Source organism: Ananas comosus, linkage group 1 (genome assembly GCF_001540865.1).
Source record: "Ananas comosus cultivar F153 linkage group 1, ASM154086v1, whole genome shotgun sequence".
Taxonomy (NCBI): domain Eukaryota; kingdom Viridiplantae; phylum Streptophyta; class Magnoliopsida; order Poales; family Bromeliaceae; genus Ananas; species Ananas comosus.
The window spans coordinates 22,515,155-22,542,902 of record NC_033621.1 but is presented as its reverse complement, the minus strand read 5'-3'; the positions used below and the strand labels follow the sequence as shown (position 1 = coordinate 22,542,902).

Below are 27,748 nucleotides of genomic sequence, written 5' to 3'. Positions count from 1 at the left end.
TTTTGTTGCAATTTCATCTCAGGTGTGTTCGTGTGTCCTTTTTTTTTTTTTTTTCTTAGTGGGAATAAAATTATGTTGAAAAATCTCTAACATATGTTATGAGCTCATGAGCTTCAAGTCCATCTCATTTGATGTGATGAGGGGACAAAGAAAATTCAACTTTGAAAGTATTTAGAAAATTGTACTTGGTATACTGTGTAGAGGATATCCTGGATATCATTATGTTTGGTTTTTTTTAAAAAAAATTTAATACGCATGTATATGAATATATACTTACATCCACATACTTGCATGCATAAATACAATGCATGCATGCATGTACATGCAAGTTGAAATGTAGACATTGGGAGCTTAATTATTTTGGATGGCATGTTGCAAGTTGCTTTTTTGATTATTTCCAATTGCGGTCAATGGGAATCTGGCAAACCATTTATCACCATGGAAAAAATCTCAAAAAAAATAGAAGAACCTATCTTCGAGAAGAGCATAAGAAAAATATTTTATATATTATATATAGTCTTTGCTGACTTATTAATATATTGCGAACACGATATTTTGAAACATAGATTGAACCAGCCTGTCTTGTTGGACCAATAGAGCCATGAACAAGTGTTTATTATATTTTAATAGAAAATCAAGCGAACAAAACAAATTAATTGCAGAATGTGATTAATAACATTTCTGGTTTATTGTCGGTTTTGATTTTTAAAATTTTAGTACCAAAGTTGAGTGTGAGAATGTTGTGTATGTTTTAAAGAAATATAACCAAAATGTTCTCAAACAATATACATATATCATATATAGCAGCATCAATTTTTGACATTTCCCTCTGTCTCTCTCTCTCTCTCTCTATATTTTGTGGTTAGGGAAAAATACAAATGAAGAGGAAACATTGAATAGAGGAAGCTTAGTTGGGTGGGTCAAGTAGCCACCACTTGCACCAGTGTTTTGATGGCAAAGCTGGCTTATTATTGGACTGGTCAAAAAGTCTACATACATAGCTTTTATTATTAACATACCCTTTATTCCAAGAAGTTTCTTATTAATTAGAACATGCTCTAGAGAGAGAGAGAGAGAGAGAGAGAGAGAGAGAGAGGAGGTGCCTGCTATTGAAGACCATTGACAATAGGCGCGTGTGGAAATTTGGGTATTGTGGATCATATCATAATTAATAATGAGAGCTATATATATATATATATAATATGTTTTGCTCCACACAGTAAAAAGAAAACAAAGAAAAAAGAAAGAGAAAAGAATATTGAATTGAGGACTTGGTCATATTCTTATGCATCTCATGTTGCATGTGGAAGACCTTCCATGCAGTCAAACATTTCCATATGGCGCAGATCTCAACATGGAAGTAGAAAATTAGAGGTGATTTGTTTAATCAACCCCTTAATTTATTTATATGGTTTATGCCAACTATATTTGCTTTGCTTAATATAGTAGGTAAATTAATTAAGTATTTCTCTTATATGCATGCAGGGGTGGCGCTATTGAGGGGCCCACAGTGGCCGTGGTCCCTCCTAAATTTTTTAAAATTAAATAAAAGTCCTTTATAATAAAAATTAAAAAATTATAAATTTTAATTTTAGGGGGCCAAATTAATTTTTTTAACAAAATTTGTGTCTCAATTTTTTTTCGAATTTCTTGATCATTTCCCTTCAATTTTTACAGTCTTGTTTCTTTTTGAGCATATTGTCGTTATTATTGAATCTGACAAATTTTTTTCTTATTATCCGAGATCGAATTTTTTTCCAATCAAATCTAAATTTTGTCCCCCCCTAATCTTAATTTCTGGTTTCGTCCTTGTATGCATGACACCATTCAATCTTATTGGTCACATGGACATTGGTCAACCTCTTTGCTCATAATTTACTACTCGCAACAAAGATATTAATTGCACAAATCCATTATTTTATATGTTATTATGTTAAAGCATATCCATACAACTAGCAATTAGTAACTTACTAATAATACCACTTTTCAAGAGTTAATGCAACATTAACATTATAACTACCCAAGAAACTTAAGAAACATGCGTTGCCTAGCTAGAAACAGATCTTACAATATTTTACAAACTACGTAACTTTCTAATTAGATTTCCTTCTTGAAAATATAAGTTATGATTATCTTCTCGTGATTTACACTTCTCAACCAACTTGATACAGCCACTTATGCTAATTTGTAAAGTATTATAAAATTTATTTGTAAGCACAACATTACTCAACAAACAATTAATCAGTTGGTCACTCTCAGACATGTGACTGTTAATTGATAATTTAACTTTCTCAATTCGAAAATTACTAACACATTAACTATGAATAGCTAAACTTAACAAACCGCCGTGCATACAAAACTGATACATTAACTATATTTCAGTTTACATTCTGATGTACCCATGCACATGATAATCATGATTTAAATGGCTAATTTAATATATCTGCATGACAATTATATATAGAGTTGGGCTGGAATACTATTGATAGCAAAAAACCTTTTTTGCTATCAAGTTTTTAACCATTAGATGAAGAATTGTAGGGTTATGATGATATTAGTCTCTTAGGGTTGAGTGGTCCCCCTAGGGTTGAGTAGTCCCCACTGGGTTATAATATTTAATCCAACGGTTAGAAATGAAGAAAGAAATTAATCCAAAGGCTAAAAACTTGATAGGAAAAAAGATTTTTTGCTATCAATAGCATTCTAGCCCAACCCTATATATAGAGTGAGGCTACTATGCTTCTGGAAACACGGAGCCTTTCGTGCTTTCAGGTCGTTTTTTATGTTGCGACTTTCGAATCGTCGATCGGCTCGGTTAAACTTGATTTAGAGTATTCGAAGTACCTAGAAAATAAATTTTGTAATTTTTCGATATCATTTGCCTAGTGAACTAAGGGGCTTAAAATCAACGGCTGAAAATAAAAATCATACAAAACGTGATAATATGACATTAAAATTTTAGATCAAAGATATTGACCTTGTTTTATATAGTATAAAGATTTTTCTATCAAAATTTCACGTGATTTGAATATTTCGACATCGTTAAACTTACAAATGGCTCACCACGGCCTTTAAAATTATTGATTTTAAGCGCCTTCGATCACTAGACAAATGATATCGAAAAATGATAAAATTTATTTTCTAAGTACTTCAAATACTCTAGATCAAGTTTAATGGAGCCGATCTACGATTCGAAAGTCGCAACATCAAAAACGACCTGAAAGCACGGAAGGCTCTGTGCTTCCAGAAGCATAGTAGCCTCACTCTATATATATATATATATATATATATATATAGAGAGAGAGAGAGAGAGAGAGAGAGAGAGAGAGAGAGAGTCCGGTTATGATGCTTGTAAAAGCACCAAGCACTTAGTGCTTATAAATTTTTTACCGTTGGATCTATTTCTTTGAACATTTCCACCGTTAGATCATACTATTTAACCAACTATTCACTTAACCCTAGGGGTTTGACATTATCTTAACTACACATCTCTTAATCTAATGACCAAAAATCTACAAGCACCAATAACTTAGTACTTTTAAAAACATAGGAGCTCAATTATATTTATATTTATATATATATATATATAGAGAGAGAGAGAGAGAGAGAGAGAGATATGTTGTAGGTTTCAAGATAGGCCTATCAAGATGGTGATAACCATCTCTATTTTATTTGCTAACATGGTTGACCCAAACTCAAGTCTCCTCCTCAGATAAGGAGTTACATTAAATTCTCCTCACCCTGTTGTTATTATCGTCAGTGTAATAAACCCTTAGATGCCATATACTTCAAACCATGTGCTCCTTTTGTCCATGGACTTTGCCTCCTTCTTTGGGCTCCATGGTTTGACAAATGTGGCAGATACAGGTGGAAGCATTATTTCAGTACTTGATGTATAAATATTAATTTTGTTATAGACCATTCACACTGTTGCACAGCTTATACTTGTCAAACAGGAAAAGTATAAATTTGGTGTGAGGTTGAAATTAAATCTGTGGAATCTCACATGCATGGAATCCAAGAAAAAAAGTTCATTGAAAAGAGAAAGGAAGAGAAAAATACTCTAGTTGACATAATGAATGAGTTTGTATTAATTGGTAGTACAAATTAAGAGGTTGAGATCTTGCTTAAACATATTGTTTAATTATTAAATGCCTGTTTGGTTTGGATTGTTATATATATATATATATTTTTTTAAAAAATTTAAGAAGCTTCAGTTAAAGTAAATAAAGCTAAAATAAGCTTTTAGGCTCAAAAAAGAAATCCTATTAATTTGGAAGCTTCAAAACTCTACTTAATCACAAAGTTGTCAAAAGATCTTAATAAAAAGATATGTTTTTTTTTTCTTTTTTTTTCTTTTAACAACTTCACTTAAATAGTAAATTTACAAAACTCTAGCTAAGCCGAACAAGCACTAATTAAATTTTTTTTTTAAGTAACAAATTTTATAGGGAATTTTCCTAACTGGCAAATGGAAATAAATGCTCAGATTAGAGCTCCAACTTTTCGGTTCATCAAAGCACTTTGACAAGTTTCTTGTCATATTCATGCTTTTATTGCCCATATTCCAGTAGTTGTTTTGAAAGTTAGAAACAATCACAAAATATCTAAGCCCCCTGGTCTTCTTTTGAGAGAATCTCATTAATTAATTAATTCACTGCTGCGTATGAACAATACTTATTTTTTAGTCCTTGACTAATATAAGATCATCTTTTTCAAAATTCTTTCCTGAATCTCAGGAGTGTGAAAAAGCTTCTACAAGTATCCAGTTTAATATAGCTTAAGTAACATGTCTTAGGGCTTTTCCTGTTAAAGATTATTAACTACAACTACTCTTACAGATAACTACTATATTTTATAGGTAAAGAATAAAAGGAGACCCCCTCAATTAATTATAGGATATTAATAAATAGTACCCTCAACTTTTGTTCTCTTGATAAATGGCATCTTTGGTTAGATACTTATTCCTAGTTGCAGAAGAAATAGAAATACTAACAGAGCCTACGGAGGAGGCCCTTGGACTCTGGGCTAGGGCATTATGCTTTGAAGACGCCAGAAAGAGAACCAAGGGATTAACCCTTTTCTTAGCAATCTGGTGGGTCGTCTGGACCGAAAGGAACAATATATTTTTCAGAGCAAAATACACCACATTTTACCAGATGATCGAATGGATCAAATCACTGATGTCTAACTGGATTGAACACTGCTTACGATTGATAGCTGATCTACAATTGTCGATGTACGGCCTTTTTTCGTGTCACCTACTCATTTTCTTTTTGGTTTTGTTGCTCTTTTTTATTACTCTTTTTTCTCTTTGCTTTGCTTGTACTTTTTCTAGGAGGCATTGTCTACTTCCATATTGTAAGTTTAATTCACCTCTTTTATTGAATGAAGCGGGTAGATTGCTACATTTTTTAAAAAAAAGATAATTGGCATCTTCTCTACTCTTGATTTCTCTCTTAATTAAGTTTTTTAGTTAAGTTAAAAAAAAGGGATCCGGGCCAAAATAAGGCCCATTGTGTTGGGCCTCATTTTCAGACAAAGTTCAGGCCCACTGTGAGAAATAAAAGGTGCCATAATTTGTGCTTTGGAACTCCGTAATTGGGTGTGATTTAAAAGCTTTGTCATGAGACATACAATGCATTAAAAAAAAGTGCAAAAGCGAAAATGGCTTGGCCCAAAATAAGGCCCAATGTGTTGGGCCTAAGTTTGGAACAAAGTTTGTGGCAAAACAAGGCCATCCTACAAGGGATGTCATTGGGTTGGACTCGGAGCGAGGTTATAAAATCCGAATCCGAACCCGGATGCCAAACCCGAAACCCGAATCCGAACGTTAATCCCCGAACAGGTCCTAAGGGGTATGAGTAAACACATCACGTTAAAATGGCAAGAGGTACTAAAAAATGTTTGCGTTGAGAAGTAGAGGGACCAATCTCTATATTGAGATAGGCCAGGGACTGTCCATACATTTTTACCACACTTCGTGTGCCCAGTTCGACTCCCCTCGCAATCATCTCTCCTCTCTCTCTCTCTCTCTCTCTCTCTCTCGCGCGCGCGCTCTCGCATCCATGGCGTCGACCGACCCATCGGCTCCCAAGGTACGGCCACCACAAACCCTAATCCCCAACGGATCCTATATCATCTCTTTCCCCGATCTCATGGAGCTGTCGAAGAATCTAGGGTTTAATCTCTTGCGTCCGTGGCTATTCTCCCCTTTTCCCCTGTTCTTTTTCTTGTTATGCATCTAAAATAGCAGTGTTATGTGCAATCTAGTTCAATCGTTATTATAATCTACTCGAGCGATTTATATAGATGATGTGGAGTTGAACTGGTTCTCAATTTGGAGAATTTCGGAGGTTGTTTCGAATTTCTTTTGTGTGCAGTGCGTGGTTTCATCGTATTTCTTGTTTGACTTAGGTGTTAAGAATAGTTTTGCTGCGTAAGAAGTAGAAGGTGGGTGTTTGGCAACCAAATGACTTAGAAGGTGATTCTGGCTTTAACACGAAAGCTGAAATTGGTCTTTATTTTGTGTCTTTGCGATGAGTTTAGACTTTAATGATTACTATTATTCACTTAGATGTGTGATATATGTAGCTTGGGCCGCTTGCTTGGCATCAAATTAGGGCAGAATTGAGTTGGTTCTTGATTCAGAGAATTCAAGAGATTGTTTTTATTTTAAATTTTTTATGTGCATTGCGAGGTTCCATTGTTTTTCTTGTTAAATTGAAAATTGGAACACTTAAATCACATTTGGGTCCAACTAAGCAATTATAGCCGTTGGAGCCAAAAGAGCCCTAAAAACTTGCGCAAGTGGATGGGGCTGTGTTGCACATGTTGGCACGATACCAGCATGTTCGAACACCTACATAGTCAACTAGTGGCTTAGCATAGTGCCGTGCAATTGCCAACTAATGGCGCGGCATAGTGCCGTGCAATTGCATGGCAATCATGGGGGTTGAGAATATGTGAAATCAGAACATATACGAGAAACTCATACCGGCATTGATTAGTCTTGCAAGTATGAATTTTAAACTTCGTTATTTTGTCCTTGAGAAGGTGAGATAATAAAGTTTGAATTGCATCCAAACCATCTTGGTTTCTTGAATCTTTTGATCTTGCAAAGTTGCCACTAGATGATGGTTGCTATTGTTGTACTTCATGTACTTGGGTGGTGAGATTGTCCACTGTTTCATTCAAATGAAACTGGGTGCTTAGTGGATGTCAATGATGCCATCACCCTCCTTAAAAGTTCTATCTTCTCATTAAAATTGTATTTAGAAAGAGAAAATGTATTTGTGAATTTTGTCACCAGTGAATTGCTGAGTAATTCATACGTGATAATATAAACAATAACTCTATTTTTTTAGGGGGCTTTAAAATGTATGCTTATTGTTGTTATGTCATAGATGATTTCACTGGAACTCACTAGTCCTTTATGTAAACTAGGTGGTTACGTTGTTTTTGTCTTTCCTTTCTTTTCCTTTGAAAGTCAGTTAGTTAGATTTTTTTCGCTATACTGGTGATCTAATAATTTGCTCTCCTTCTATTATCTTGTTCAGCTTAAGGATTCTTTCGCTGGACAATAGTCCAATTCAAGGGCTTTATTTATTATTACTGTGATTATGGTATGCCTGATGTTATTGATGGCAGGGTGAACAAGAATCAGAAGAGTCGAAACAAAGCACTGCAGACATGACAACTTTTGTGAGTGATACAACACTGAGATTTCTCAAATTCGAATCAGTTTAATTGGATTTTTTTTTTCTTTAACATCTCTGTATGAAGAGAAAAAACAGCACCAGAGTTTCTTTTAAAGATTAATACAGTAATTGTATATTTATTTGACGAGCACTCTCCGGCATAAAATCTGACCCTTTTTCCCCCGTTCCAGGTGCAAAACCTCCTCATGCAGATGGTATGAATTTTCTCTCTACTTTGGCAAGCATTTCTTTTGGGGATATATGTGTGTGTGCGTGTGTGTGTGTGACACTTTCTACTCCATTTGCAGCAAACTAGGTTCCAGGCTATGTCTGAGAGCATAATTTCGAAGAATATCCTTTTGAACAGTTTTAATGATATGCATCACTCATTTGGATGCTCCTCTCTGTCACTTTTTATTGTTTATTTCTTTGTACCCGTTATTATTGCTAATTAGATTTTTTTTTTTTCTTTTGGTTTATTGTTAAATCCTTTCAACTTCTGAAATGTAATTGAGTAAGCATGATTTGTAATGTCTTGGGTTATTCAGTGTCGTTGGTTATTCAGTTTTAGGAGCTGTTATGTACATTTCCTGGAAAACTATCTATTTGTAAGTTTATGTTTGATGTCCCTGTAAAATCTAGAGTTTTTGCATATACTTCTCGAAGTGCAGTTTCTTAGAAAATTAAAACTACCTTTATATTAAGTTGGAGAGTCATCAAATTCACAGGGCAAAGTTGATTTTGCACTATTTTTAATTTTTTTAAATTTTTTATACTAAGAGGGGCATTGTTATATGTACAAGGGTAAGGCATTATATTATGTAGGGATATGTAAATAAATAATTTTGTTGTCGTATGTTAATTTCTGAGAATTATAGATCACATGACTTATCCACATTATGCTTGATCGGGTTTGATATAAATTATCAAGGCTGTTCTTTTCAATTTTAGCGTCTTGATACCCCAGTAGCAGAGGATATCAAAATTAGCTCTGTATGGTGGAGAATTATCTGTTTAAACACCTAATGTCAATTTTTTCCTCCTTTTTCAGATTTTTTTTTTTCTTTTCTTTTGGAATTTCTTGCAGATGGATAGAAACATCATCTACTCTAATTCATCTATGAATATATAAGTGTTCAATTATTCCTTAACTTTTAAGCACTTGACGAAATGGGAAGCCGCATTGATGAGCTGGAGAAAAGCATCAATGACCTAAAAGCTGAGATGGAAACAGAGAGTGGGCCAAAGGTGAGTCCCCAAGAAACTAAGCCTGCTGATGGATCTGCATAAGATTGTCACGAGCACTGAGTGGAGGTGAGATGAATATTAAATAGTTTCGTTTGGCTTGTGTAGTTGAGTCCTTTTGTATATTTTTCTACATCGTTGTTACGAGATCATACTGAAATTAGAACAGCGGGAGCTATATTATATTGTGGCAATTTTAATAGCCTTTTTCAGGGAAAAATGTATTGGTAGCCCCTGCACTATCTCGATATTGCTGCTTGATCGCTGTAATGTTCACTTATCCATTTAAGTGATGCGGCCAAGAAATCAATACTTGCTGTTGTCCCTGCGCTACTCTTTCTGTAGTCTTCCCTTGCGATATAGTACTCACGGCGTCAATACTTGCTACAGTGTTTTGCAATCTGCATTATTGAGTCCCTGAATTTTCACAAATTGCTTGACAATAAAGAAATATCTATTTCTTTTTATAAAATGACCTGTAAAATGATTACTTCAATATACTTCAAACAGAGTCAAAAGTTCATCTACAATAACACTCACATCCTTTTTCATGGTTATGAACTAAAATAATATTTATGTCAAGTTTCAGGAATTACATTGCAATACTGGGATAGTACATGGACCTAGTGGAATACTGGCATAGTACATGTGCGAGCGTATATTTTACCCTTTTACTTTATCATTGGAATATAAAATTAAGATATGAGGCTTGAACGTGCATTCAATTTCTTGATATCTACTATGTCTGATTGCTGATTATGGGAATTTTGTTCTCGTGCTGTGGTTTTCGTGATCTGGGTAAGTGATATTAAGTGACTTAGGCTATTAACTATGCAAAATTTCCCCATTAAGCAACGCACAGGCTAGAAAATTTCATTTTTTTGAATAATAGTTTTGCTTGTTGTATTCTTTACTGTGATTTAACGATTTTAAAGTCAATAAAAACTGAATTGCAGACTGTTTGGGTACGGATGATCAAAGACATCAAAGTATCAAACATATAATCTCAATCAATAAGAAATCATTTAAATTTGATGTTTTCTCCTTAGCATCAGGTATATTACAGAGATCTACTGGTGCAGCTCAAATTTAAGAACACAATATCACACTGAATTGCTCACACTATGTTCAATGTGATCACTATTTCTTTACAGCCAATCTATTAGTATTTGGTGCAACTCAATTTTTTATTTTTATTTTTATTTTTTATTTTTCCTCCCTTGAATCCATCTGTAACTCCAATCAACTAGTTTTTGGTGCAACAAGGATATATTTTGCTGGAAACATATAATTTATTCTGAAATTACTGGTACAACTTCAAACTTAGTTTCTAAGTGAGACAACAAGATATTTACTTAAGGCAGCAATACCACACACCAAAACAACACCGTATTTGAAATTTAAGCTAATAGCAAATTGTGATGCTTTTTTATTCCGCCACCAGATGCTTGCAGTTTTGGAACAGCCTCTTTGAGATCACTAGCTGTAGGTGAATCATTCTTTGTGGTACTCTAATGATTTGCTTCCATTGTAGGCTTAATATCGTGACAATGAGACACCTCAAAAGTGCTTATGTGTGCAACATCTTTAGTCTTCATAGTTTGCCGTTCCATGGGGTGCTTTATGTCCGTTGATTGTTTTTTTGCCTCCTCATTGTCCTCTTTCAATGGCTATCGGAACTTGTTGTTGTCTTTGTTCACCTCTGGTGGCTGTGGGGGCTTCTTCTTTGATGGCATTAATTGCATGTTAGGGGAATGTTGTTTATCCTCATGTTGCTCAGTCTCTATGCAGCAGCAGCAACAACTTAGATACCATTTTCAGCTTGCACTTGGTCATCATCTGTCTAATCAAGTTCACTCTAAAACTAACAATGATCAACCCCTTCTTTTTTTCTTTTCCTACAAAAGATTGCTAAGCGGTAGTACGACTATGGACATTCTTAGAAAGAAGAGTTCATATATAGGTCACAAAGGTAACAGTTGATTCTCTGATTCCACTCTTTTTCCTGGTGATGGTGATTCTTTTCCTTGTATTGTCACTTGTGGAACCAAAAGCTTCAGATTACTATTCCTCTAAGTGCTCTCATTCTTTTTTATGCTATAAGCATTACTTTTTTTTATGCTATAAGCTGCTTGTATATTGGATTCTTATTCTTTTTATGACTTGACTTGCTCAAATAGGAGAGATTTTTGGATAAATACTGCCTTCTTCTTTTCATCTTTTTGCCTTTAGTATCGAAATGCACATGGCTGCTTTTATTGGTTGTCCTGTGACTGGAAAAATGGCTAGTAGCTACCTCCATGTAGACATCTATTTTTGCATTTTTTACATTTCAGACTTTGGTTTACTTTATCTTTCTTATGTCCCTCGGTAGAAAGTGACTTGATGCGAAGGGTTGTCAAATAATTAGAAGAAAAATGAATTAATTTTCCTTATTTCCCAGTACGAAAAGAATATTTCAAGCTACATTTGATGTAAGTTGTCAAACATACTCGCAAAGGTCAGTCACGTTGGACTAGAGAACTTGACCCCCATTAGGGAACAAATAATGCTTAAGATGTGCTGGACCTGTGCTTTTAAAGTACTTATGCTCATATTTTACTGGGTTAACGTTATCCAACTTTTTGACTGAGGCTTCAACTTTATGTAGTTTGAGATCAGGCTTGAGCAAGCTCAAAATCTTGTGGGGCCTGTTGGGCGTTTTAGAGCAAATTATCCAATAATAACTTGTGTGCTACAGAGATAGCTTGATTCACTTCTATGCAAGGCTCCAATAATCATGATTTTTTTCTCTTTTTTTTTTTAGGGCAATTCAGTCAACCTACCAGATTTATCATATTCCTAGAAAAATAACTTAGAGACTATGTGCACAAGGCGGTTGCTATTATCTTTTTGTAATCCTCATCAACCTCCTTCGGTCAAAATAAATCTGAAGGAATAAAATTCGTTTGATTTAGGAAATACCTATTTGAATTTTTTTTGAGTCCGGTTGCGAGGTCTGAATAAATAGTAGGTATGAATCATAGTTCAAATATTTCTTTTCTTGATCTATTCTATATATTCCGTGCTCCAGATACTAGAATAAATATCCGACGAGGTAGAATCATCTTGATAGAGATAACAGGTCCATTCTATGTATTATCAATAGGATCAATTATAACAAGTCACACACTCATATTCCGCAAATACCGAAACAAATAAATTCCACGGTCGAACTACCAGAATAGAATGGTCTAGAAATCCAAGTCTAAAGTAATTTTTTCTTTGATTGAAAGACTAGGACTTCATAGTTCTTATAAACCTAACTCATTGAAATTCCATCCAGTAAAACGGAAGAATTATAAATTTCCAAAATAATANTTGATCAGCCTCACAGTTAGATTATATAAGGGTAGGGCTGATTCTTTTTCATCAGTCGTGTCATTTTGCCCATGAATTAAGCTTTTTAGATTAAGTTTCTTTTACAATTATTGATGTTTCTAGGTTGTTTCTTGCACAACAAATTAGAATACTTTCACATTAAACTAATAGTCTTGTCATTTGCCTCTAGGAGCCTATACTACCAGAAAAGGTACAACATAATATTACCTGATTGAAACATGACATAATTCGACACACAGAGGGTGTCCTAGTAACAGAACTGCCTTTCTATACTGTTAAACAAGCAATTTATCACTTCTTCAAATAGTGTTGTGCATCTCAAACAAAGAAGTGGATATGTAGCTTATAAGTTTAGTTGCACATAAGTAGATCATGTACAATCCAGAGTATTGGGCTCATCGGAATATCTAATTTTCTATCCATAAAACCAGGTAATTTTAATGGGAGCCTCAAAGCCATACTGATTGAATAGATATTCTGCAAACATCTCAAACAAAAACTCCTTTCTCAAACTAGAAGACTGAGACTAGGTTTCCGCTTTATCTGTGCATACAGTTAAATCCATAATATTTGCAATTTTACATCTTGTATGAGCTTGTGTTTAAATATTAATATTTCTCTAAGTCTAATCTCATTTTTTTCTTAGTTATTTAACTTTGGTATTGTAACATCTGTGTTCAACCATATCTTATGCATCTCAGGTTCGCAGCTGTTATATGTTCCAAAATTAAGGTGAAATTTCAAAGGGACTAGTTGGAGACTACTAAATTTAGACATCCATCTTATTGTATCTCAGCTGAGTAAATAGTGTCAAAATTTTCATCCGAGACGTGTCGGAATTTGAATGTAAAGCTTTATTTAGTGATTCAATACACTAACATGGTTGATGGAGAATTGTTGACTGGTGAGAATGAAAAAGATGTACTTTTCCTTCTACATGGTTTTGAGTGCACTTTTCTCTCTTTGTGGTTTGTGCTGTATATGATACTCTGTTACCAAATTTGTTGGCCATATATATTTTCTTTTTCTCATCATTCAATATGTTTGAGTTGAGTATAATAGCTTGTTTCCTATGGTGTCGATCATGTTTCTCTTATCAACAATGTTTTTTCCTTCTTTTTTTTAGTTTTTGTTAGCATTCTTCTTTTTCTGAGCAATACAGATAATACAAATATTATATGTGAATCGACCAATTAACCGTAACTAAGGCATTGGTAGAGCTACAGTTTATGTCATAAATTGATAGGAAATCACAAGAAACTGTACCTTCTCTCTTTAGTAATATTGTATGATCATGTTGTTCCACAGCACAATTCTAGTACTGTAGGCTTTAGCACACTTCTAATACTAAATGTTTGCATTATTTTTCAACTAGTTACGAACCAATAGACAATGATTCACCATTTATTGAGATTAAAGATGATGGAGAGGAAGATCCACAAAATTGAGAGGTTGTTACAAGCCGAAGAAGTTTCGATTTCGATGGGGAAATCCTTCAAACATTATATACAATTGCTTACTTGTATTTGGCTCAAATACGACAGTTTCCTTTTTAATGAGTCTATGAGAGATCTATTCAATATTAGAAGTGCGAGCAACTTAATTTTACTAGAAAAGCACAACCTTTTATTTCATGGAGAGCAACCCCAAAGAAAAGAAACCTAGGGACAAGCATCAGTATGTCTGCTACACTGATGACTTATACAACATGACACAATAGGATCAATATAGTACAATATAGTAAACATGAATACAAATGGAGATGATATTTCTCATGTCATTTTTAATTTGCTTTTTCTCCAATTCGTCAGTTTTAGACCTCTCTCTCTCTCTTTATTTAAGATATATATAGACATTATATGCTTAATTGGGGGAGAGATTTTCTTATTCTTTTGTAGGAATCTTCAAATTAAGATGAACTGCAGCTGTAGTTCCTTTCTTTGCATCACCTGCTGCCTCCGAAGTTGTTGCAGTTTCCTTCATAGGTGGATCATCCTTTGTGGTGCTTGGGGGCTTCGTGACCGTCGTCGTGCCCTCGACGTTGTTCCTTTTGGTGGGCATAATGTCCTCCTTAAGCTTCTGAAATGGCGGGGGCTTCATCATCTTCAGCTTTGATGGTTTTTCTTTAGGAGGTGGTTTCTCCTGCTCAGTTTCACATGTGAAGCATGCAATGATCCAACTGCAGCTGCTTCTTTCCTGCTTCTTGCCCATCTTTGGATTATCATGTTTCACCATCTCTCTACTGCTAGGTTAGAATTCTCTTTCCTGCTACCCGAAATGGAAGAGCTCATCCATATATATATACCGCTTGTTTTACAACTGTAAAGTATTCCAGGAATGCTCTCTATTTTTGGTTTACAACTGTATGATTGTCAACATGTAACTCGGAGTGGAAGGGCTCAAGGATACTTGCAGATTATTGGTACCAGCAAATGCTATCTTTCCACGAGAATTTGATTCTGCTCGGATATGACAGCGACAAAACCCTCCACCCCATGATAGTTTAAGATGCTTGCAAGTCAGAATCTTCGTCACTTTCTTGTAAGCCTGTGAGGTCATCGCGACACGAGTTGCATGCGGACAATCTTCACCATATCTCTATACTGCTGAGAGAATAAGCTTTTTTCTGATCTGGTATTTGAGGTTCTTATTCCTTCCTATTTTTCCATTATGGTGTTCCAGATGCTCTTTTATGTAACAAAGTCTCCCTGTTGATGGTTGCTTGTCATTGTCCACACTTTCACTTCATGGCATTTCTAAGCATCTCCCTCTATTATGGTTGGTTGCTTGCAGTCATTCTCCTTCAGTTCATCTGTAATGATCATGCATGTCACTTTATGGAGGTTTAAACACGTAAGGTTGTCGATGTATTCGATGCTAAAGGGAGTTACTTGCTTTTATATAATTGCAGCGAATTTTGAAACCATGCTTAGTATATATACTGAACACATTGCTTTCGAATTCACTGCATTCATTATTGTTATCCTAAGTTCCTCATAAGTATGATTTCTAGTAATATTGTTTTGCACAAGTTCGCTTTTGTATGAACACAATCATTTTTGGTAAAAGGTCTTTCATATGTAAACTCTTCTATCCTTGGCTAAATTACATAAAATCCCTCGTCAAAACCCGATTTTTCATTTTTTCTCCGTGTCATTTAAAAATCTACATTTTGCCTTCTTGTAAAATGAAAAATGTTCACAGAGGGTACGGTGTGAACAGTGATGATAAAATGATCATTTTGCCCCTCATCATGTTCACAAGAGAAGGTTTAGAGCATTTTCGGCATAAAAAAATATATAATAATATTTTATGAACAGAATCCTAACGGATTATTAATGGCAAAGGGCGAAGTGAATATTTTTCATTTTATAAGGGGACAAAGTGTAGGTTTTTAAATGACAGAGAAAGTGAAAAATTGGGTTTTGACGTGAGGGTTTTATGTAATTTAGCCTCTATCCTTTAACAATTTCAAAAAGAAAGAAAAAAAAAAAAAAAGAAAACTCCTAACTTTTCTTATGGCTACATATTTCAGTTCCATCTTTAGAAGTTTTTCTTTTGTTTGTATTTTGACTGTAGAATTGAGTAATAATAATTTGAAAGTATAAATGAATATTTTACTCCGTATATTCGCCCCTTATTTTCTTCTTTACTAGCAGTGGTTTGTGATTTTATGTTTATACTGGATGTTAAGATTATTCATTTCAAATTATTTCTGAATCATTCTCTCTCAAATTCATTCCTTACAAGATTTTTTTTTTTCTATTGGGTGAGTAATTGAGAAAAGGCGCAATGAGATTGTTAAAACTACTGAAAATGTTTGGAATTTACAAAAAAATCAAGCTTTTGACAAAATGTTCTTAAAGCTCCGTCTCAAAGATTTTTACTAGACACTTTAATTCATATATTAGTCCATGAAAACAAACTCATTTGTGTATTAATCTCCTAAATCTCGCTCTCGAATTACCATTCCTCTGCATTCGATTGGTTTGCAAAACCATTTCCCTGTCAAAGTTTGCCTCAATTTTAGGATCATGATTAATCAGAAGACTTTTTAGCAACAAAAAAAAAAAAAAAAAACAGTACATCAAGAGTAAAGTTGTCCATTTCCTTTTCCTTCCCGAGAATGGTTACTAGACACTATCATAAATAAATAAATAAATAAATAAACCTTCAATTCGCGAAATTTATAGACAAAAAACAAGAGAGGAAATGTGTTTCCACAAATTGCAGAGAACATACATTTACAGATTTCGCAAGTTTAGAAACTTAGACACCTTTTGAAGCTTAAATTCGGACTCATAAACACTCTGAACATTGAAATATCATTAAATAAACATAAAAAGAAAAGGCAAAAAAGAAATAATAAACTGTTGTAAATACAACGACAGCGAAAAGTCTCCGGAGGCTTCGATATCAACCGACTAGCATGAAGCAGTACATTATGATCAGTGTATCTCGAATGAGTTAATCGTAGTCGAGATTACAAAAAATTGGGTAGAAAACCATACACTACATTGACTAGAATACAGAAAAGAAAAGGCAAAACCAAAACAAAAGGCGGAAACTATATTAACTACATTGTAACCCAAAGTTTCAAAGATAGGGGATTATCATAACCGCAGTTCTCTAAGATTGTCATGATGTCTGTATGGTACAGCTGCAGATTGAAATCATTGCCTTCTCCCAGATTCCATCGAGTCTAGAATTGGACTAGTGTCTCGTAGGTTCATCCCAAGATGACTGTCCGACGAAACGTAAGTGGTTTCGATCTCAGGTGGCCTCAAGTTAAAAGGATTTGTGGTGGAGGACACCGGGCCATTGTTACCTGTCTCCGCTAGCTCCCGAAAATACGCATGAGGCCAAAATGCTGCCAAAAATAAAAAAAGAAGAGAAAAAAGAAAAAAAAAAATTACAGATGTAAGAAGCTGACAAAAGTAAAGAACTGTGATTCAGAAAAGTCTTAAATGTTATGTACAAACGATAATTCTAGATCTATTTATTCTAGTTGGAGCTTACAGAGGAAAGTCCTGCTTTCATAGGGCATGTTCGAAAAAGCAATAACAACTATTTGACAAAATCTCCCTAGTAAGTTCTTGTTGCAGCAAAAGTAGAAGTTTCGAATTAAAACTTTCGCTGCTTTAAGTCCAAAGGCTCATTTTAGGTTCCCATCATAGAAAAGCTTCACAAAAGTTATTCTAGAAGCTAAGCAGGCATTCAATACACAGTCAAGAAAACTTCCAATACAAGCATATGCATGCGGGCGTGACATGGTTTTTTCAAATACACTGATATGGCCTTTTCAGATACACTGATACTTCATAAAAAGACAGGGAAGCATACCATCAATATCATAAGGGGGTGGGAAGAATTGGAGATAACAAAATGAAGCAACCACCAATCCTGCAAAATTAACCGAAAAAATAATTGTGGAAATGCAATTTAACTATTTGAGGGATCGCCAAATGAAAACAACTGCAATGCGTATAAAGATTGATCATAGGAACAAACCTAGAAGACCTCCAGCAAAAACATCTTGCCAATGATGCCAATAGTCATCAACTCGAGAAACCGCCACAAGAGATGCAACTAGTAGAGGCAGAAAAACAATGCAAAGCTTTGCAACATGGCCTCTACGATCAAAGACTGCGATTTTCCCAGCTAAATACCATGCAAGAAACCCTAGACCAGCAAAGGACCCTGCGATAGACAAAGAAAAAAACAAAGAAAGAAAACCATATAACACCTCTAGATATCACTGCTACAATCCAGCAGGAATTACCACATTAGTGATACCCTTGAATCTAACTATGTCACTACGAGGAAAGTTCCCATTCTCGATATCATGATTGGGTTCACCAGAACAGATCAGAACCCAAATATCATAGTCTTATATTCTATTTTGCTAACTTTGGAAAGAAAAATGGCTGTAATTAACTTTTTCATCCTCGAAGTAGCTCAAACAAGTGCAATGAGTTGGACAAGGATAGTGGTATGGTAGCATATAGTAAACAAGGAAAGACCAAGCTATGCCAAGTTCATTCTCCAACCAAAGTGAGCCCAAAGGAAACAAGTAGAATATTGTGATGATATCGCATGCAATGGATATGGACATAACATACTTTGCACAGGTAAAATAAGCATCAAAATACCCAAAGAATGTGAAAAATAAGCTACATAGCTGTTGGATCACGAGCATTATCATTGTTATGATAATCTGGTCACAAAACAGTAGAATCATGAACAGGTTCAAAATGTTTCAAGCCTGCAAAAATATGTTCAAAAAATTTACTTTTTAGCAATATCTTAGCATGCACCAATGATTATGGTCAACTTTGCATGTGAAGAATATATGGTATATATGACTGCTGGGTTCAGTGGTCAATTCTTGGTTTATAAAATAAGAATCAAATTCCAAGACACACATCTACGGTGTTACTTAGGAAAAGCTAACGCACATCATTTTATTTTATCTTGTATTATTCTCGCCTCATGACTTGATATAAGGCCAAAACAGAAACAAAATGCACAATGATAAACAGCAAGTATTAGGTCGCATATACTATAATCCCTTAATAGTTAACACAATAAATCAAGTAACAGAACAATATGAAACGCAAAATGAATAAAGTACAGTAAGCAAATAGTTATCTCGCAACTTACAAGATGTATGCCCGCTCGGAAAGCTCTTGTGACCTTCCCTGATGACACTCTTTTCTCCATGACATATGACACTAGTGGTCACATTATCATAAGCCTGAAATTATGCGACTAAATAAGTTCCAATGATGCAACATAGTATCAAACAGAAAAAACTGTAATAAACTATGAAATGTATATATATATATCCCTGTGAAATCTGAACTTTCATATTTGCCCTTAAAAACCTTGGGCTTCATGCATATATTCCCTTGTAATTACAAAGATATCCTTTCTGAAAAACTTTTCCAGTACAAAATCAAATTACCCCCATGAATTGGTGACTCCCTAAATGAAACTAAGTATATTTTTGTAAGAAGATGCACTTTGGAGGGGTATATTAAAAAAATCAGATTTTATAGGGGTAGAAGTGTGTTAGAAACACTTTTGCAGGGCTATATACATAAAAAGTCCCAAATGAAATAGGTTCAAAGCTTGGATCCCACAGCTTTTCCATCAGGGAAACAGCGCCAAAAGAAATCTGGTCGAGGTCGACCAACACCATCCTTAATTGCATCCGTTATCACTGCAGTTATAAGCACGGAAAACAGAAGTCCTGTTGCAAATGCAGATTTCAACACCAATTTTACTCACAAAAATGTCAAAGTATGCTTAGCCGACGAAGCATGTGGAAAGATACCTAGGATGGCATTATGCAAATCATATACATTTTTCTTCACGAAGTAAATTCCAATGATGATGACGAAGGGTAGTACAATCGCAATGACCTGCAACAAATAAACACAAATCCTTGTAAAAAAGAGAAATTACTTTATCATAAGCTACTCTAGAAGAAAAAAAATTAAAAAAGGCAAGAAAATACCGGAACAGCCCAAAAAGGCACTGTGTTGCCTTTCAATGGATACCTCAGATCAGTCATCATGTCTTGCCCGACAAAACGATGAAAAGGTTCTATTATATTTAATACTCCATCAAGTACCGCAAGACATATAAGTATGATCCAGTCATACATGTGGAATCTTGCCACTATAGAGCCATGCGATCTTACAGTGTGAGCTCCTAACTGAATATCCGGCATTGTATCCTAGTGCAATAGAGATTAAATTAAGCAACATAGATAGCAAGTACCATAAAAGATTGTTGTTGTGTCCAGAAAGAAATAATAGTTGATGCAAACAAACAAAAAGCACAATCTTTATTGATTTGACGATTATGTCATCCGATGAAAATTGAAAATTTTCAACCCGTGCACAGAATAGTCACTCACACAAGTAAAAGGTTGGCAAAATGTGTCTATATTTATAAAACACCAACAGAATAATCAATACGTTTGCTGAATTTGATGATGTATTCAGACAGTTTATGCTGTAATACAAAAAAAAAAAGAAGAAAAAAGATGTAGCAACTCTGCTGGCAATTCTACGAATCACCAACTTCTCCATCTCCGTTTCCAATCCTTTCCATTTACTACATTGAATACACCGAACTCATACAATTCTAGAGTAACAAACCTGAGAGTTTGAATTCAGATAAAAGAAATGTCAAAAACATCATTCTAAGACCTAGAACCGTTACCAAAGCGCATTCTACTATAAAACAACTCAGCCCACATATTTTTCTCCAACCACCAGTACTTGATCTCTCTCCATGCAAAAAAACATAAGGGTTTAGGAATCCAACAAATAATTAGAATTTCACAGACATTTTTACATAAGAACTTAAATGTGTTAAGTGCTATTTGGGCATTATTCTTGAAACAGATTCATATTTATTGAAGTCATTAATCATGGCTTTTTCAAATACGCCCCATCCTGTACAACCCATTTGTCTCCCCTGCATCACATAGCCACTCCCACGAGTTCAATCCGCGACTCCACTTCCTCGCGCTTCGCCTCGAAACAAAACCTTTGCTCCTTCGATTTGTCACTTTCCCACATTAAACCTCAAGAAAATTAACATCTAAGCATAAAAAATATAAAAGAAAAACCCCAAGGTCATTTCATCAAACATCCTGTATGCTAGTACCCTCAAATAATCCCCAACACATATATAGCTAGAAACCCTAAAATTAACCAGAAAATCCAAAAAATCCAAGAGAATAATCGTATTCAGAGCAACAAATCAAATTAATCGTTAGAAGGGGCTTAGCACTCACTGAAATCCGATGCCTTAGCAAAATCAACGGCTCCTCCTCCTCTTTGATTCCTACAATACAACAACAAACACCATTAAAGATAATTTACGCAAAAAAAAAAAAAGTAGGAGAACACGATCAATTAGGGTTGGAAAACAAAGAAATCGACACCACAAAAAATAAAAAAAAAAACAAACCTGAAATCTTGGAGAAGAGAGAGAGAGAGAGAGAGAGAGAGAGAGATGGGGTTGGGATGAGATTGTAGGGTTCGATTAATGGCGAATTTGGGGGGGAAAAAAGAAAAACTCAAAAAGGAAGGGGTTGTGAAAGTGGAGAACAGCAACAACTGTAGCTGCTTCTCGGCGTATGGATTTGGTTTTTTTGGAGGCGTGTTGCTTCACTCACTCGAAAACGTACCCCAATGTGTCATCTCAAGAGATATTATTCCCTGCACCCGGTTCATCCGTACCATAATGCACCATGCCTTACTTTTTTATGTTAATAATAATAATATCTTAAAATCAAAATTCAATCCAAGGTGATCTACATCATCCAAAAATTCTATGTATATATATATATATATATATAAGATTTGAATGACATTATTTAGGCATTGTTCGGTTTAAAATATTGCTGATAAAATAACAATTGTTATTTATTTTGTGAAAAATCAATATTCAAGATTTAAATAGAAGATAAAATTTATTATCTTAATGTATTCATTATTTTTTATATATAATTTTTTTAATATATGTAGGTATCGTAAAATTATTTTCTTCACTGAATGCTTTTTGCTGCATCAATTAAGCTTTATAATAAAGATATTAAATTTAATATCTGGCTTATTAGATGTCTTATACAATATTTAAAAAAGCTTATATATATAAAAAAAATCAGTAATTTTAGATATAGGTTCGGTGCATGGGGTGTACTGTGCACCTGGTGCAGGCCAAAGCTGTTTTTAAAAAACTGTACTTGTTTGGGTACGTTATGGGTGCCCGTAGCAACGCTTGTTAACCAAATATCTCTTTCGGAAATAAAGCGAGGTAACAGCGGGCAAACGGAGATGTGATGAAGACAAAATTTGAAAACCAAATTTAGGAAAAAAAAAAAAAAAAGAGAAAATGAGTAATATGTACGACCAGTCCTCTACTATGACTTTTTTCGAAAATAATCCTGTAAAATTTCGTATTTACCAAACTAACACTCTGAAATTTTTATTTGTAAAACTAACCCTACTTTCGCCACGTGGGCGCCACGTCAGAAATTCCTCAAAAAGACGGTAAATCGTTCACCGTCTTTGTAATTTTTGTTGTAAAAGCGGTGAATGGTTCACCGTCTTTAGAAGAAGGTGAACCATTTACCACCTTTAGTGTAAAATTTCCTACTAAAGACGGTGAATGGTTCACCGTCTTATGAAGATGGTGAACCATTCACCGCCTTCACAACAAATATCAAAGACGGTGAACGATTCACCGTCTTTTTGAGAAATCCCTGACGTGGCGCCCACGTGGCGAGAGGATGATTAGTTTCACAAATAAAAATTTCACAGGATTAGTTTGGCAAATACAAAATTTTACAGGATTATTTTCGAAAAAAGTCCCCTCTACTAGCCCATTATTGCAATTTGGTCCTGTATCGAATCTTGTGATAGATATTTAAATTTTTTTTAAAAAAAAAAATCTAATTTTGCTACCTAAACTTATGGCGCTTCGGAAATAGTTTATTCAAATTTTAAAAATTTAGTAAGTTTTACTCTAATAGTCTTTATAATATTATAATAGAGTGTTTAGATTATCTATCAAAACTCTATTCTAAACATAAGATTTTTAAAATTAAAATTAGATAATAAAACCAAAACTACAGAAATACACTGTTAGAAACTGTTTTTAATAAAAAGTTTAGGTAGTAAATCGCGAATTTCGAATAGTCCAAGGACTATGCGTGTAATTTAACCCACATGTACTGTTTTTGGAGTCCAACCTATTCTTTCCACGTTCGAGCACGTGGCATTAAATTATAAAGATTTTCTGCGACAAATAAATAAAATAAAATAATTTTTCCTGATAAAATAGAAATGTTTAAAGAATAAATTTTTAATAAAAAAATATAATTTTAAAATTAAAATACATTGTTTTTTTTCATCAAAAAAGAATTTTAGAATTGAAATATTTTGTTAGAAATTACAAACTCATTTTTTAGGCCCACTTTACTATAATTTATATGCACCTACAAAAATAAGGTATTTGTTTAATACAAATTTTTATTTTTTTTCAAGAAGAGAGCTAAATGCAAGATACGACAAAATAACCACGATATTGTATAATTTTATACTAAAAATATTTATAAAATCACAAACTTTTCATACTTATCCAAACACCTAAAATTCAAATTATTTTATTCAGAATATTATTGTTTTTAGGTAACTCCTGTACAATTATTGCACACAGCATTTATATCTTTCACAATTAGAAAACTCATGTGACATATAATAGTACAATTAGGGATGTCAATCGATACGAATATCTGTAATTTAGTTTACCGAAATAAAAATACTGAACTCATGTATGAATTTTGTTTGTACTCGACCCGAATCCAAAAAAAATTTAGGAAAAACTTCAAAACCCCTCCCTCCGTGTGGTTTCGTAGTTTCTCACTTTGCCCCCCTGTGGTTTAAAATATATCAATTTGTCTCCCTGTGGTTTTGTTTTTATCTTTTTCTTATCAATTTCATTATTTTTTTTCCTTAAATCAGCAATAAAGTTAAAATTAAAGGGTACTAAAGTGAATATTTGATAAATCTAGATGTATATCTAAAATTTTTTGTATATAATTTAACGAAATATTAACGAAAAAGCTACCGAAAAGATAAAAACGAAACCACAAGGGGGCAAATTGATACACTTTAAACCACAGGGGGGCAAAATGAGAAACTACGAAACAACAGGGGGGGGGAAGGGGGGTTTGAAGTTTTCCCAAGAATTTATATTAAGTAATGTATATGAATATTCGATGTTACATTTGAATTTATATTTAAAAAAAATTAATTTTAATATAAAATATTTTAAAATATGGTAAAAAGAAATAATTATTTCTGGTTCATATTTTGGGTTTTCGGTCGGATTCGGTTTTTGACATGGATTTTCAAAATCCCCCGGGCTCGTGTTTCGAATTTATTTGTCGGTTTCAAGTTCGGGTCATCCAGAATCCGCCCTGAATGCGACCCGCTAACATCTGTAAGTACATTACTTGCTACTGTAAATTAGCTCTGATTCCACAGCTTCTACTGTTAAAAGTACTTGCAGCAATTGTGGTTTAACTAATAAACTGTCCCATTCTTTGCTGAATCTACCCTGACTACTTTATTAAGCTCTAGATACAAAATTTCACAAGAGAAAAGAAAGGATCTATACATCATTCAAAACAGTTTTTATGACTAACAAAATTTCTTCGGTGATTGTCGGAAGTCGAAACGATATCCTAACGCGAACATTTTGCTTGTTAGCATTAGTCAAGTGCAGTTCACTTCTTACCTGTTTCGAGATCGCATTCGCTGGTACGGAGTGCTCGAGACGATGATTCACTGACGTCGCCTGCTTCCTCTCGCTGGTTCGTGTTAGTAGCCGATCCGTCGCCGCTCTGCGCCTCGGCCAACATTTGGAAATATGCATAAGGACCCCACCCTATGTGTAAAAAGAATTTAACAGAAACGAAAAAAAAAAAAGCAACATCATGAACTGGTAACATGCTAATGCATCAGATGAATAAAGGAAATAGATATGCAATTCAGAGAAACTTTGGCTGTTTACGATTCAATAACCGCATTAATCGCATGTTAAACTTTGATTGATTACGATTCAATATATCTAGTACCATTAGGATCAGAGGGAGCAGGGAAAAATTGCAGGTAACAAAGCGTAGCCACTACCATTCCTGCAGAGAACACGGCAGAATCCACTTATTACGCAAAACAATCGAGAAGATCACGACAATTGAAGTTAGGTAATGAATTGTAGATTCGCAGGGAAGGCCGAAGAAGAGAGCAGCAAACCTATAAGACCGCCAGCAAAGACGTCTTCCCAGTGATGGCGGTAATCGTCCACCCGTGATACCGCAACAAGTGACGCGACGAGTAAAGGAAGAAACGAAATACAGAGTTTCGCGACATGGCCCCTCCGATCAAACACTTTGATTTTTCCTGATAAGTATAATGCTAAAAAGCAAAGACCAGCAAAGGCCCCTGTATCGATTGGAAAGCCAAAATATAAAATGTTATTTTCCTTATTCCACAAAGTAGAAACAAGATGAAGACCAAATTGGCAACATTTTACAACACAACATAACCAAATTGAGCTCATTTAAGAATCATAGTAATTTGAACCAACCTACTAATGAAAAGAATATTAAATTACGCGGTGTATTAGAACTCTAGATGAACAATAAAGTGGAGAGTAATGCAACTCACATGAAGTATGGCCACTTGGAAAGCTCTTGTGACCGTCCTTCATGAGCAACTTATCGCCGTGGCAGATAACTCTTCCTGTGACTTGATCATACAACTAGACACATTGCAAGAAAAGAACTAAAACGCCACCGTTTCATGTTCTAAAATCGGGGGCATCAACGCCCGAAAAAGACCAACAAATTCACAACGCGAAATTACTAAGCGACAAACCTCTTTTCCGTCGGGGAAACATCGCCAGAAGAAATCGGGCCTAGGACGGCCGACTGCAATCTTGATCGCGTTGGTTGTAACGCCAGTTATCAGCCCAGAGAATAAAATGCCTAAATTTTTACAAAACAAAACAACAAAAAAAAGAGATTACATTAACTTCCTTTCTTTGCATTCTATTCGTCAGCGTCGATTTGAGCATTGCAGTGGCAATACCTAGTGTGGCATGATGAAGGTCATAAACATCTTTCCTGTATGAATAGAATGCGACAAATATCGCCAACGGTACCAAGTATGCAACTATCTGTCAATGTATTTTATAAAAAAATGAAATGAAATTTCTTAATCCCTAAAAATACTTGAATTTTTTTTTTTTTTGTCACTTACAAGAACAGCCCAAAATGGTATAGTGTTACTTTTATGCGGGTACTTGAAATCGGCCATCATATCCTTTCCGACAAAACGATAGAACGGATGGGTGACATTCAAACCGATCACGACGCCCGCAAGGAAAGCGATAATAACCCAGTCGTGCACATGCGTCCTCGCCAATTTCGCGCCATGAGACCTCACCGTGTGAAGAACAACAAGCTGAGCCTCTCTCATGCTTTCCTGTAACATTACGTATCAAAGATACTAATGAACAAGATGTTGAAGAACTTTTGCGAGGTAACAATTATAGGGACCGTCGCATCTTTATTATTATTATGTTTTCTATTTTGAATCTTTTTCTTAACCTTTTCAACTCAGTAAAATTGATAGTCACAACAAAGCGAGTCTATAAATGTTCCAAGGCGCACGAAACACATCGGGTGCTTCATAAAGCAAATGAATTTGCATAAGCTTTCCCCGAGAATTATGGAAACCATCAACAGATGTGTTCAATACCTAACATTATTTGATTTCAAATACAATGCCAATTGTTTACTTTTCGCGCGAGACCGTGAAATCAAAAGGATTTCACTTCTATTGCACTACAAATCTCCTGAAACTTTCCTTTATTATTATGATTATTATTTCATAGATAACAAAACTCTGAAACTAAACAAAGGTGCAATCACATTATTCACCTAAATGCAGGAAAATAAACGAAAAGAGAAGCAAAAGTGGAACTTAACTTTCCTTTTGCCTCCTCCTACTAAATTCCAAATCTTGATCATAATTAATGTATTAAAAAAAATCACACGCAACAAATTAAAAGAAATTAAGATTGAGCAACACAGATATAGCAACTATCAGATTAAATTCCCCCAGCAAAAAAAGAAAAAAAAAAAAAAAAAGGCGGGGGGAGAAGAAGTGTAGAAGAAGCATACCAACACAGAAAGAAGGAAAGAAATAAAGGAAACACTCTCTTTGGCAACTTTCCCAAAGTGTCGTGGGCTCAGAAACCCTAAATTTTGCAAGGAATTTTTTTTTTTTTTTTTAATTTCAGGTGGGTTGGAACTTGCAACCGCTATTGTTGCAACTGCCAACATAAGTGGACGGTGAAATGTAATCGGGTCGGATTTAGGAGTGTGCAAAGACCCGACCCATTAGCAATAATAACTTATTGGATCCAAACCATCGGCCCAAAATGCTTAAGCCTAATTATTATTACTAGCGCTTAGGTCTCATATAAACTGATCGAAATCGGTATCCCATCCGATGTGGGACTATTGGCTGTTTAGACCCTGACGTCCTCGTCGGATCCAAATCAGATCACAGAAATCAGGATCGAAATTACCAGGCGATGTGAGATTCTAGAGGTGGCTCCTACGGGTTCAGGGTGGCTCCCACCAAACCCGTTGGTGTAGCACCTTATCACGCATAGCATTTAGTTCTCACATTTTCGGTTGGTGAACTGACTCTCTTACCGATTACAACGATCCGACCCGCTAGCAACAATAACTCGTTGGGCCCAAACCACCGGCCCAAAAAACTTAAGTCCAGTTATTATTAGTAGCGCGTAGGCCTCAA

The 27,748-nt window shown here is 34.7% G+C and overlaps 2 protein-coding genes across 10 annotated transcripts; one reads left to right on the top strand and one right to left on the bottom strand.

The window, feature by feature from the left end:
- LOC109710072 (heat shock factor-binding protein 1-like) lies at positions 5,907–13,360 on the top strand. Of its 6 annotated transcripts, none has more exons than XM_020232490.1 (7): positions 5,919–6,098; positions 7,651–7,704; positions 7,892–7,915; positions 8,009–8,051; positions 8,863–8,948; positions 9,529–9,593; positions 13,028–13,360. In XM_020232490.1, the coding sequence occupies exons 1-6, from the start codon at positions 6,069–6,071 to the stop codon at positions 9,586–9,588; spliced, it is 297 nt and encodes a 98-aa protein (XP_020088079.1). In that variant the 5' UTR covers positions 5,919–6,068; the 3' UTR covers positions 9,589–9,593; positions 13,028–13,360. The 6 variants fall into 6 exon arrangements, 5 of the variants coding, with proteins under 5 accessions (XP_020088112.1, XP_020088079.1, XP_020088086.1 ...); XM_020232497.1 differs by having other exon boundaries at positions 5,920–6,098; positions 9,535–9,593; XR_002216285.1 differs by having other exon boundaries at positions 5,929–6,098; positions 8,863–9,014; positions 9,535–9,593.
- LOC109716956 (lipid phosphate phosphatase 2-like) lies at positions 16,686–27,208 on the bottom strand. Of its 4 annotated transcripts, none has more exons than XM_020242599.1 (16): positions 27,106–27,208; positions 26,180–26,404; positions 26,009–26,096; positions 25,796–25,905; positions 25,586–25,679; positions 25,172–25,360; positions 24,994–25,053; positions 24,654–24,803; positions 21,142–21,191; positions 19,849–20,070; positions 19,666–19,753; positions 19,472–19,581; positions 18,990–19,083; positions 17,838–18,026; positions 17,670–17,729; positions 16,686–17,196 (listed from the first exon to the last, which is right to left on the bottom strand). In XM_020242599.1, exons 2-16 carry the CDS (start codon positions 26,396–26,398, stop codon positions 17,000–17,002), a joined length of 1,920 nt encoding a protein of 639 aa, XP_020098188.1. In that variant the 5' UTR covers positions 26,399–26,404; positions 27,106–27,208; the 3' UTR covers positions 16,686–16,999. The 4 variants fall into 4 exon arrangements, with proteins under 4 accessions (XP_020098188.1, XP_020098181.1, XP_020098173.1 ...); XM_020242592.1 differs by lacking the exon at positions 27,106–27,208 and adding an exon at positions 26,911–27,015 and having other exon boundaries at positions 19,472–19,551; XM_020242584.1 differs by lacking the exon at positions 27,106–27,208 and adding an exon at positions 26,911–27,008.

Excerpts from the sequence above, each read along its gene's own strand:
- LOC109710072 (XM_020232490.1), top strand. The coding sequence starts at position 6,069 with ATGGCGTCGACCGACCCATCGGCTCCCAAG. Across the intron at positions 7,916-8,008 it reads AAAACCTCCTCATGCAGATG|CAAACTAGGTTCCAGGCTAT; the intron begins GTATGAATTTTC and ends CTCCATTTGCAG. Across the intron at positions 8,949-9,528 it reads AAACAGAGAGTGGGCCAAAG|TTTCAGGAATTACATTGCAA; the intron begins GTGAGTCCCCAA and ends ATTTATGTCAAG.
- LOC109716956 (XM_020242584.1), bottom strand. The coding sequence starts at position 26,952 with ATGATCAAGATTTGGAATTTAGTAGGAGGAGGCAAAAGGAAA. Across the intron at positions 19,754-19,848 it reads TGCCTTTTTGGGCTGTTCCG|GTCATTGCGATTGTACTACC; the intron begins GTATTTTCTTGC and ends TATTTGTTGCAG. Across the intron at positions 19,582-19,665 it reads TTTGCATAATGCCATCCTAG|GACTTCTGTTTTCCGTGCTT; the intron begins GTATCTTTCCAC and ends CATTTGCAACAG.